The 12021-nt window shown below is 37.6% G+C and overlaps 1 protein-coding gene across 2 annotated transcripts in view; it reads left to right on the top strand.

Moving 5' to 3' along the window:
* Positions 1-12021, top strand: part of LOC110257201 (uncharacterized) — a 758677-nt gene that overhangs the window by 89388 nt on the left and 657268 nt on the right. For both annotated transcript variants that reach the window (XM_084998886.1, XM_084998887.1), the window contains exon 11: positions 11869-11983. Coding sequence is in view for 1 of the 2 variants with exons in the window: in XM_084998887.1 (XP_084855013.1) it covers positions 11869-11983 (115 nt within the window). In the remaining variant the exon portion in view is untranslated. The remainder of the gene's footprint in view (positions 1-11868; positions 11984-12021) is intronic.

Raw genomic sequence — 12021 nt, 5'->3', positions numbered from 1 at the left:
TGACTTTCAGCTCTTCTCACAGGGGAAACCCATACTGATGTGGGGATGGTTATTGTCTCCTCTGCAGCCTGGTAGGATGAGGAGAGTGCTTTCTGCTTACCTTTGTGAAAATGGCTTAAATTTCACTCCCAACATGCATTTCTCCTACTACCTCCCCCAAGGTCAAACAAGAAATCCAACCCCCAAATCTAAACACCAGACAAGTAACTTGAAAAATGAAAATAAATTTTCAAATCCAAAAGCTGTGTGCTTCCGTGATTGAAAATCTTTTTCTTAGCGAGTAGGAGTTGCTTTCATCATTGCTAGTCATATGTTTTTGTTTTTCATTTCTGGTGGAGAAGTTTTCTAGGGTATTTTTCAAACTTTCCAGCTTAGCAAAGCGTTGGCTAAAATTGAAAAGAGAACTAGGCGTTGGGTCGGAGGCAGCACTAGATTTGTTCTTGGGGGTGGGGGCAGGTTGCTGACGCAGCGAAAATAAGACAAAACATTTGAAACTTCTGGCTTTGTACTTCTCAAATGCCTCTTTTAGAAATCGCTTAAGTCGTTATTAACATCCACCACCCACCTTCCCTTTTTGGTCCTGACATTGGGTAATAATAGATAATGTTGACATATGTTCCCTGCTGGTCAGAAATACTATACTTCTGTGAAAGGTAACATTTTCAAGCTATGACAAAATGTATTTTACTTGGACAGAACATTAGTTATTGGACTAATCTCAGAATGTGGGCTGTGGGGTAAAAGTTTTAACATTTTAGTTGTGGGAGAAAGTTTGTTGGGAGAGTAAAAGCATCAGTATGGGGTGTGTTTAGTTTTTACCATTTCTAGAGGTATTGGCGTCATGTCAAACTCTTATGTCCTTAGGAATGTAAAGGAAACATTCCCAGTATGTATGAAGAACAGCTGTCCATGGACACAGCAACTTTTAAAAATGATTATACCCAACTTTACTGCAGTATGGATTATGGAATCAAAAATATTTTTCACTGTGTACCAAAGAATTCTGTTTTACGGGCCAGTTTTAAAGCTTTTAACTGCATGAGACATATGCTGCAGTTCTGTTGTTTGTTCTCCATGTGATGTACTCTGAAATATGTAAGAAGAAAAAAAAGGAGAGAGAGAGAAAAAAAAAAACATGCAAATTCTTCTGATCAAATGTGGTCCTCAAAACTACTTTTGAAACTCATTTAGGGGATGAGTAAGGAAATGCCCCAGCTGGCTTTCATGCTACTGAAGTCTGAACAGCCCTTTGCAAAACTGGAAAAATTGATTTTGTTTTGAAGGCGCACACAGACTTCAGTGTTGTGTAAGTTGGAGAGAGTTTTTATTGAATCTGGTCCTTTGTGTTTTATGACAGTCTGAATGGGTGTTAAGATCCATGAATAAATCTCTTGCCATTTCTGAAATTTCTGATATAAACATGGGCTCCGTCAATTTGTTCTCTGCGCAAATGTCTTTCAGAATGTTAACAAACATGGCGCATTGATGGATGGGCCGGCCAATGGGAGAGCAGTCTGCTCTACTTTGTAGGATGTATTGGTATGATTTTTCTTTTGTTTCTCTTGTTACTGTGGCCATTAACAAGCAAGGGCTGCTGGAGGTTGGGGGGGTAGTAGTCAAGAATGAGGTTAAGGAAGAGTCAGTTTATGTTCTTCAGTTGAAGTGATGTGCATCTAAAACCCTGGCCAGGACACCACATCAAGGGGAATATGAGCTGGCCCTCAGGAAGTGAGTGACTTATCTCCTTTAGTGCCTCAGATGAATCACTGGGAAGAACGTAGGTAGTAAAGACAAGAGTACTTTTTTTTTGGGGGGGGGCTGTACCCATGGCATATGAAAGTTCCCAGTCTAGGGGTCCATTTGGAGCTGTAGTTGCTGGCCTATACCACAGCCACAGCAACAGGGAATCCAAGCTGTGTCTGTGAACGACACTACAGCTCACAGCACTGCCAGCTCCTTAAACCACTGAGCAACGCCAGGGATCGAACACCCCTCCTCAAGGATGCTAATCGGGTTCATTGCTGCTGAGCCAAGGCAGGAACTTCCTCATTTTGCAATTTTTGATTGTCTTTTAAACTCAACTGTCAAATCGGTCATTCCCTAAAATTTGTTTACAGATAAATACTATAATTTAAAATAAGCAAGCATGAAAAGGTCTCCATTTTTATGATAAAAATCAAGTCATGCACTATATAAACACTTTTGAATAAAGAATTGCGATTGAATTACAGGAAATGTTATATTCTACAATTAATGGTAATGAAAAATTACATATTGTATAATTTAAAGTTCTAATACGTACCTATCATTATAGCTATCATTCTGAGTCTCGTATTGGGTTTTTTTATTTTGAAACACAACTCCAGATCTTAAGCCTAAATCTTATTCTTCAGAGATTTAATGCCCAGACTAGTGCTGTGATGGCTCCTATTTCTTACATCAACAAGAATTTATTATGTGGTTACACTGCCAAGCAGCATCTAGCCTTTACTTAGTTTTTACATAATTACCCTTCTAGGGTAGTAATCGGTTATATGGAGCCATTCCCTAGCCGTATTCTCCCCTATGCATTGTTCTTCATGGAGACTTGGTAAAGGATCTGAGTGGTCATTTTGGTTGAATTTACATTTATGATGAAATCAACCAGCCGATGGGGATGCTTCATGGGAAATTTTAATATACTCTATTATTGGCATTATAAATCAGGCCAGTTACTTGATGTGCTTCTCTTTGTGGGCCAAATTCTGCCCTCTGTTTCTTACTTGAGATTCTCATTGAGGTAGTAATTACCAAGTGGAAGAATACTAAAAATGTTCGGCCAAATTCTGTTCTAAGTTGCTATCATGTAACTCCCAATGAAGTTAATTATGACTTAGTAAGAACTAGTGCTACAGAGTCTTAAGGGCTTTGGAACTCTGTGATCTGCCATCCAAGACACCAGGCCAACAGTCTGCCTTTAAATATCTCATTTTTAAGAGGCAAACTGACTTTAAGGTAAGGAATGGCTGTGCCAGTAACTACATATGCAATGGGTTTAAATAGTAGAATTTAGCATCTTTGAACTTTAAGAAGTTTGATCTTTTTGCAGTTTCCATCTTTGAGGGAGAGTCTGTTTTATAGAACCTTTAATTCTTACTTTAGAGTCCATTGGTATGAGTTACCTCCTGTCCCATTCTCTTAGCATCCCTTAACTGTAATAATATGTAATTTTTATTTCCATTAATTGTAAAACATTTGCTAAACTCATCACTGCTTAGCTATTATTTCCTGGAGCTAAACCATTATCTTCCTTAAATACAGATGTTTATATTATGCATAATATAATTCCTTTCATAAGAATTCATTATAACTTTTCAAAAATACTTTGGCTCTCATTTAGCATATGTCTTGGTTTAGCGTTTTATTATTTTTTTAATGGAAGAAAGGGCCCTGTTACCTATTATATTCGTAGGCTTTTGTCATTGTGCAAATAGGGTAGAAGAAGTACGCCATTGCCCATGGTTTGGTGTGAGCAGAACACCCCACACTTTGGACCATTTACTGGATTGTTTCAGGTTAAGATTCCTCTGAAAGCTGTTATGTAGAGATGCCCAGCCTCTGGGATCCTCTAGTTTGTACCCGAGACCTGAGATCCTGGTAGCCCAGGGTTTTGAGCTGTGTGTTAGGTTTGTTTTTGTTTTTGTTTTGTTTTTGCTGTCTTATGGGCGCACCTTCGGCACATGGAGGTTTCCAGGCTAGGGGTCAAATTGGAGCTGAAGCCTCCGGTCTATACCACAGCCACAGCAATGTGGGATCCAAGCTGCATCAGTGACCTACACAGTTCACAGCAACGCCGGATCATTAACCCACTGAGTGAATTTGTTAACTGCTGAGCCAGGAAGGGAACTCCCTTGAGGTATATATTAGGAAGCAGGCAGGTCAAGGAAGTTGGTGGATAGTGACTAGTTATTTATCCTGTGGATGGTCAAAATTGAGATTGGATTTGCATTAAAACCCTCTTTAGTTTAGAGCCAAGAGACAATCAGCTCATCCTTAATAGTAGTGTGGGCTTGATAAGGACTTATTTTAGCCTCCTTCAGGGTTGCCCATGTTCAAAGCTGTCTTCCTCTATGTTGCTATCAAAGTTTTGTGGGCAAAGGGGACATTGAGAATTCAGTTTTAGGATTAGAAGCATAGGATATTAAGGCTAGAAGGAACTTCTTTCCTCCCTATTTTTTCTTTCTCTCTTCTTCCATCCTCCCTTACTCCTTTCTTTTTCCTTCTCTTTATAAGTATTTATTGAACTCCTAGTATTTGGCAGGCATCTTAATGACCACTGGGTATTAAAAAGGAAAGCCACAGTTCCTTTTCAGGAGAAATTCACATTCCGCTTGGGGTGATGTTCAAGGAATGTGGAAATTATAGAGGGTATCTTACAGATGGGAATACCCAGGATGTGCCACTGAAAAGATGATATTGTACTGCTTTGTAATTAAACACAAAATAATGGAGAGCTTTAAAACTAGTTCAATGAAAACCAGCAAATTTTTGACTTTGCCTATTCCAAGGATTTCATTGCTTTCCCCCCTGTCCCCAAAAAAGGTTTCAAATTAATTTGTTTTCTCAGGTTTTTTGGTGCCCCTCCTAGTTGGTATCATTAACAAACGGTGGGCCCATTAGATCATCTAGAAGTAGAGACTCCTGATCTAGGTTGGGCTTTCAAAAAAAAAAGATTTGCAATTGTAGAAGATACCGGAGTTGAATCTTGGAGAATATGGAATTATGGGCAGTGTGATAGAGTTGGTGTGGTGCCCTTGCCGGGAGTAGGTGAGAGGTTAGAATTTTGGGGGTCATGTGTATTATGGGTAGATAAATGCTCTGTGAAAATACATTGAGAAGAAAGATGGTACGCATGATTTGGTGTGGGTGGAGTTTAGAGTGGAGATCTGTGGGAATTAGGACCTATTATAACATGTTGATGAGTTTAGAAACAATCTGGAAGAAATAAGGGAACACTGAAATTTTGAGTAGGAGAACAGTGAATTCATACATTAGAATGTACAACTCTTTTGACAGTATTGAGAATAGGCTTGGAGATGGAGTTAAGGCTGGTGGAAGGAAGATCAGTTAGGAGGCTAATATAACATGCCTGACAAATAATGGGAGACATAAAATGATGTTTCAGTGGTTAAATCTACAGGACATTTGAAAATTGAAATAATGGGGGAGTTCCCATCATGGCTCAGTGGAAATGAATCTGACTAGCATCCATGAGGACGCAGGTTTGACCCCTGGCCTCGCTTAGTGGGTCGGGGATCCGGCGTTGCAGTAAGCTGTGGTGTAGGTCGTAGACATGGCTTGGATCCCATGTTGCTGTGGCTGTGGTATAAGTCAGCAGCTGTAGCTCTGATTTGACCCCTAGCTTGGGAACCTCCATATGCCATGGGTGAAGCCCTAAAAAAAAGATGAAAATTTAAATAATGGGAAGGAGAGAGGGAAAAGCTTTCAGAATGACATTCATGTTTGTGTTTTTGTTTTGACTGGATGGGCTGTGATTTCATTTGCGAAGATTTAAAACTTAGGAGGAGCCAATATATAGCGCAGGGAACCATATTTAGTAAACTATAATGTAAGAGAATCTGAAAAATAATATATATATATACATACATATGTGTATGTATAACAATCACTGCTGTACACATGAAACTAATACAATTTTGTAAGTCAAAAATATTTCAATTAAAAAAAGGATTTAAAAATTAAGATTACTCAGGGAGTTCTCACTGTGGTGCAGTGGGTTAAGGATCTAAGATTGTTTCAGCTATGGTGTAGGTCATAGCTGTGACATGGATTTGATCCCTGGCCCAGGAACTTCCATATGCTACAAGTGCAAGTGCAGCCAAAAAAAAAAAAAAAAAAAAAAGAAAAGAAAAGAAAGAAAACATACTCAGAAGGGGAAATAATGTATTCTATTCTACACACCTCGATCTGATTGATATCTTTCTAGGATACTGAGAGGAGAGCTCTGTATCTTTGATTTGACCTAAGAGAAAGACCCCATACTTTAGAGCCAGAAAGTTGGGGCTAAAAGGGGTTATGAGGGCTCCACCTGTGCCTTATGAAGGAATCTGGACTTTATTTTTGTCCTTTGTTTCATTTATTCATATTTAACTCATTTTACTCAGATTTTACAAATACATATGGTTTATGTATTAGCACTGATTATGAAATACTCTTTATTAGACACCAACATTGAGACTCATGCTGAGCTGACCCAGCCTTTTTCATTTCTGTGGCAAAGATTCAAGTCCTCTGTGCTCAGACACTTACAGAGAAACCCTGCTGTTGCCCATCACCGATGGCCGATGGCCGGATAGGTGGGGGGTAGGGTGGGGTCTGTTGTGGAAATTGAACCAGCAGCAAATTATTACCTTTTATTTTAAGTACATAGTCTGTATAGTCTCCACATACTGGTCCTAGATAAATGTTATGTTGACAGAAGAATAGGAGCTTAGGAACAGGCAAAGAGACCCCTTGCTGGATGAGGGCTGCTTAGTTGGGGTCCAAGATCCACCAGAGCCACTTTCTTATAGGGAATGGTTAGGAATATGCTCCTTGGGTTCAGCTTAGGTTTGGCGTCCCAGCTTGAACATTCAGCAGCTATTAAAACAAACAAAAAACAAACACAAAAAACCCCAAATGAAACTTTCTGCAATTAAATTTTCTCACAAAGAAATAGGGATGAAAGTATCTACCTCATCAGGTTGTTGCCAGGATGAAACATGATGGAGCGTAATACAATGCTTAACAAAGCATCTGGTATCTATTAGCATGCAATAAAATGAGCATTAGTTTTACAGGAGCCTTTCAGGGAATTTGTGGACACCTGAAATTGTATGCATTGTTTTGAGGTAATGTGTGGAAGTACTGTTTTTTTTTTTCCAATGGGGAAAGAATATAGTATGGCTGTCACTGGAGTCTCAACAACAACAATAAAAAAAGATTAAAAACAAAAAACAAAAACAAGGTAAAGATTAAGAAAGATCATCCTAGATAAGTTTGTTAAACAGTAGCTTCTTTAAAAAATAGAATTTAAGTTTTAGGGCAATTGTAGGTTTACAGCAAAATTGAGTGGAAAGTACAAAGAATTAGCATATACTCCTTGTCCCACACACAGGCTTCTCCACTATCAACATCTTACAGCAGAAGGATACATTTGTTACAACAAATAAACCTACACTGGCACGTCATTATCACCCCAAGTCTATGGTTTACATTAGGGTTCACTCTTGGTGTTGTACATTTTATGGGTTTGGACAAATGTTTAAGGACATGTATTCACTGTGATGCTATCGTTCAGAGTAGTTTACTTCCCCTCAACATCTTCTGTGCTTTGCTTATTTATCCTTCTTTCTCCCAGACCCATGACAATGACAACCACTGCTCTTTTTACTGTTTCCACAGTTTTATCTTTTCCAGAATGTCATATACTTGGAATCACAGAGAATGCCGCCTTTTTACTTTGACTTATTTCAGTTAGTCATATGCATTTAAGGTTCCTCCATGTCATTCATGACTTAGTAGCTCATTTCTTTTTGGCATTGAATAATACTCTACTATTTGGATGTACCACAGTTTATTTATCTATTTACCTGCTGGAGGACATCTTGGTTGCTTCCAAATTTGGTGTTTATGATTAAAGATGCTATCAACATCTTTGTGCAAGGTTTTGTGTGGATGTAAGTTTTCAGCTCATGTGAGTAAATACCAAAACCTGTGCAGTTGCTGGCACAGGTTTTTTTCCCCTTGTGTTTTATAACTCTTTGCAACCATATTTTCCCTACAAACATTGCCCCTCCCCCCCCCCTTTAGGGCTGCACCCACAGCATACAGAAGTTTCCAGGCTAGGTGTCGAATAGGATCTGAGCTGCATCTGCAACCTAAACCACAGCTCATGGCAATGCTGGATCCTTAACCCACTGAGTGAAGCCAGGGATCGAACCCACATCCTCGTGGATGCTAGTTGGGTTCATTACTGCTAAGCCATAACAGGAACTCCCCTACAAACGTTCCTGATACCACCCATGTTGCTCAGAGAAGAATGTTTTGTTCTATCATTCTTTCATCTTCTCCCTCCTCATGCGTGTGCTAGGGCCATCCCACTATCCAAGGCAGTCTCTATGAGAATCCAGTCTCCCTAAGAAGGATTCCACACTGAATACTTATCCTTGATTCTCCACCCAAGTCACTTTCTACCGTGGGTCCTGTTCCCTGTCATTCCTTGTCTTTGTTAGGAAGCTGAGATATAAATTCCTCCTAATGAGTTGATGGTTAGTTATTGTCATTCCTCTGAAGTATGGTATTTACATTTTAATAGGTCAGTATTTTCAACACAACACTTTTAGATGGGGTGGGAAAGCTGGAGTGGTTATGTGTGCCACCTGGCCTACTAGCAGTAGAGATATTTTTGGGTCTGAAGGCCTTGGTGGACTGCTAAAATCCTGCTTTATGACTGACTGTTTCCTCTGTCTTGAGTAAGAACCACACCTGTGAATTTTCATCCTTCTGCAACTACTAAGACTTTGCTAAGCCTCAGGAAATTGATAGATTTACTTTATCTCAGTTATTCTGTCAGCAAAATGGGAACAGCTCTAGACTTGCTGCCTAAGAATTGCGTATAGTTTGATGCTTTTATTTTCCATTTTGTTTAAGGCACCTGGAAGATGGAAAGTGCTAATTGCTCTGAATTTATGTATGAGATTTAAAGTACAAAATATCACTGCATAATGATAGATCAGATTTTTTGAGAAATCCCTTTGGAGAAGTTAAACTTCCATTTATAGTAAAAGTAATGTTTCTCTTGCCCCTTAAGGTTATTTTGTAAAATCTACCTTAAAATAACACAAATCAGCAAAACTTTCTTCCTTAAGAAGAACTTTTTAAAGTGAGTGAAAACATAGTTGTAACATTACTTTTTGTGTGGCATGTGAAAAGAAAATCCTGGAAACACATGTTTATTTTTTTCAGTTCCTGACCACTGTGTTTGGAAAAACTGCCAACTGTGACTTAAAACTTGCAAATACAGTAACTTGCTTTGAAATTTGGACCCATAATGTCTTGGGCTGTTTTTTGTAGAAAAGGAATTGTTATGTTAACTTTGACTTCTTCTGATCACATTGCTTCCCTGAAATCAGTTGCATATAGATTTACAGGACAGATTTCAGTGAATGAATACACTAAATATAGCTGACAGTACTCAATATACAAATAGTGAATGTGGGACATTATCAATTTTCCAAAGAAGTGCTCTTTATGCTTTTATACAAGTGCTTAAGACAGACTTTCGAAAAGGATATTGAAAACTTGCCAGACTTTCCTTGTATTTTGAAAGCTTACATCAAGAAGGGGTAGTAAATAGTCGTTGAATATAGGAAAAAGGAAACTATTAGCATTGTTTTCTTTTAAAGATAAAAAGACAGTCCCAAGGAAAAGCTTCATAATCTTTGAAATATGAATATGTTGTTTAATCAGTTTGAAACAAATGACAGCTTGAAATTTATGTGTCTATATAAATAGACAAAATAGTTCATTACCTGTTAATTAAAAAGAAAAGTAACAGGCTGTTTTATCGAAGGTATAATTCAGTACAGCCATTTCTACTTTATGTCATTTTACAAGTTGAAGGCAGAGTGAGAGAGACATTAGTTTTGAATTTTCAAAGATAAAAAAATGGATATATATTTTATAATCTAGCTTTGAGAAAATGCAGTATAAATATATCTAAATACATTTGTCTTTGTTTTTAAAATACAGTAGCTAAACTTTTTTTTTCATAAATACAATATACAAAAATATTTGTGTACATGTGTGTAAATAATATTTAAGAGCTATCTAGGGCTTCATGTGAAGTCTAACTGAAATACAATATTATATTAGTTTCAGGTGTAAAACATAGTAATTTGACATTTATGTATGAAATGCTCACCACAATAAGTACAGTTACCATCTGTCCTCATATAAAGTTAATACAATGTCACTGACTATATTCCCCATACTGTACATTGCAATCCAAGGAGCTATTTATTTCATAGTTGGAAGATGGTACCTCTTGATCCCTTTTACCTATTTTGCCCAATCCCTAACCAGCCCCCCACCCCCAGCAACTATCAGTCTGTTCTTTGAATCTATGAGTCTGGTGTTGTTTTGTTTTGTAGATATATATATATATTATTTGGTAGGGTGGTTATTATCCTAACCACCCTACCAAAAATTGAAACCCTCATATAATATATATTATATGATATATATTAATATATTATATGATATATATTATATGATATATATATATTATATGAGGGTTTCAATTTTTGGTAGGGTGGTTAGGAAAAATCTTACTGATTAGGGGATAGTAGAAGGTGAAGTGATGAGATTGAAAGAGTCTAGTTTAGTGCCCCATGAAGGGCAAGTATGGAAATCTGCTCCTTTCCCTTCCCTGTGTACACCTGAAGATATTTGTCTTTTGTATTCAAGGCTGGGAAGAGTGTTTCCCTTTTGATATGAGGCCATGTGTGCCATGTCTCCTAAGCTGTGTCTTGGAAGTCTAATGGCAGTTGGAAAATCTTTAACTGGGAGTTTACCAGGTTCCTTGGCCTTTTAATTCTTATATGACACAGGACCTTTCCATAGGAGTCTGTCATCAGTCACTGATGACTACCCCTCCTAAGGAAATTCAGTCATTCCACCAAATAATTAGAGGGAAAATACATGAAGGTATGCTGTTAAAGTCAGGAAAAGCCTTCCAGGTCCTTTACTGATTGCCGTTCTCCTGGGCTCCTTATGCTTTCCAAGTTGAAAGGATGAGTTCTAGAGATTTCATGAACGGAGTACTTAGCATACTTCTTGGAACATAGAATATTTTTTTGAATTAATGAGTGGATGATTGAATACTAAAGAGACATTAAATAATGACTGAGGCTTATAAGATTCTTTTCTCATCCTGGGTCAGTCTATCTAAGAACACTTTTGGGAAACATGGTGGTGTTGGTGGGCAGCATGTTTCTAGTTTAAAATGAGCGATGTGTGCAATGAGATCCTGCTGTGTAGCACTGAGAACTATATCTAGTTACTTATGACAGAGCATAATAATGGGAGAAAAAAGAATGTATACATGTATGTGTAACTGGGTCACCATGCTGTACAGTAGAAAAAAAAATTGTATTGGGGAAATAACAATTAAAAAAATAAAAAAATAAATTACTACAACTGCCAAAAAAAAAAAAAAAACCCGAGTGATATGTAGTTGTTATGATTATCACTTATCAGTATTGGTTTACTATTAGTATGCATAACTTAGTCTTCAGTGCAGACTCTATTTCAGTTTTCTGTAATTGTACAGTAAATTAGCCTTGCCACACTTACATGGGAGTTTCATCGAAGTCATCAACTAGTCACCAAAGAACTTATTCTGAAAACCACTGTAATAACTATTTGTTTTAGGATTGACTCTTAGCTATTTGAATATGTCTTGCACTTTGTTTTCATTATAAATGTATTACACATATTGCTCAGTCAACATTAAAATCATCTACAACAAACTGAGCTAATTCAGCACTCCGACACGTAATGTTCTAAAATGGATGTGCCCTGAATTTCTAGTTCTAGATTTGAGATGGTCAACTAAATTCTGTTGACTCCCCCTTTGGTTTTTTCATCTGTAAACCAGGCATAGTGTTTTATTCCTACAGAGGAGGCTGTGACCATCAATTAGGTATTTGTTATGAAGGGCTTTGATAGCTCAAAAGAGTGACCTTTTATAAAACAAGATACATTGTATTTATCCTTACAGTATTTTCTTGATTCTAATTATAACTTTTTTCCCCCCAAACACAGGAGAATGGAAAAGGGAAAATGTGAGTACAGAGAAAGTAGCACTGATTTCCATCACAAAAAAGAGATTCTACAGAGCTCTGGAGGAAAGTCACACCACAGCACAGGCAGATCCTGGGTGAGTCTGGTGTTAAATTTAAATATTGCATTGAAGTA

Source organism: Sus scrofa, chromosome 15 (genome assembly GCF_054392235.1).
Source record: "Sus scrofa isolate SSC_HxYL_T2T_F1_AM1 chromosome 15, Sscrofa_HxYL_maternal_Yorkshire_Landrace_v2.0, whole genome shotgun sequence".
Lineage (NCBI taxonomy): Eukaryota > Metazoa > Chordata > Mammalia > Artiodactyla > Suidae > Sus > Sus scrofa.
Note: the sequence above shows the minus strand (reverse complement) of the source record. Positions and strands in the feature narration are given on the sequence as shown.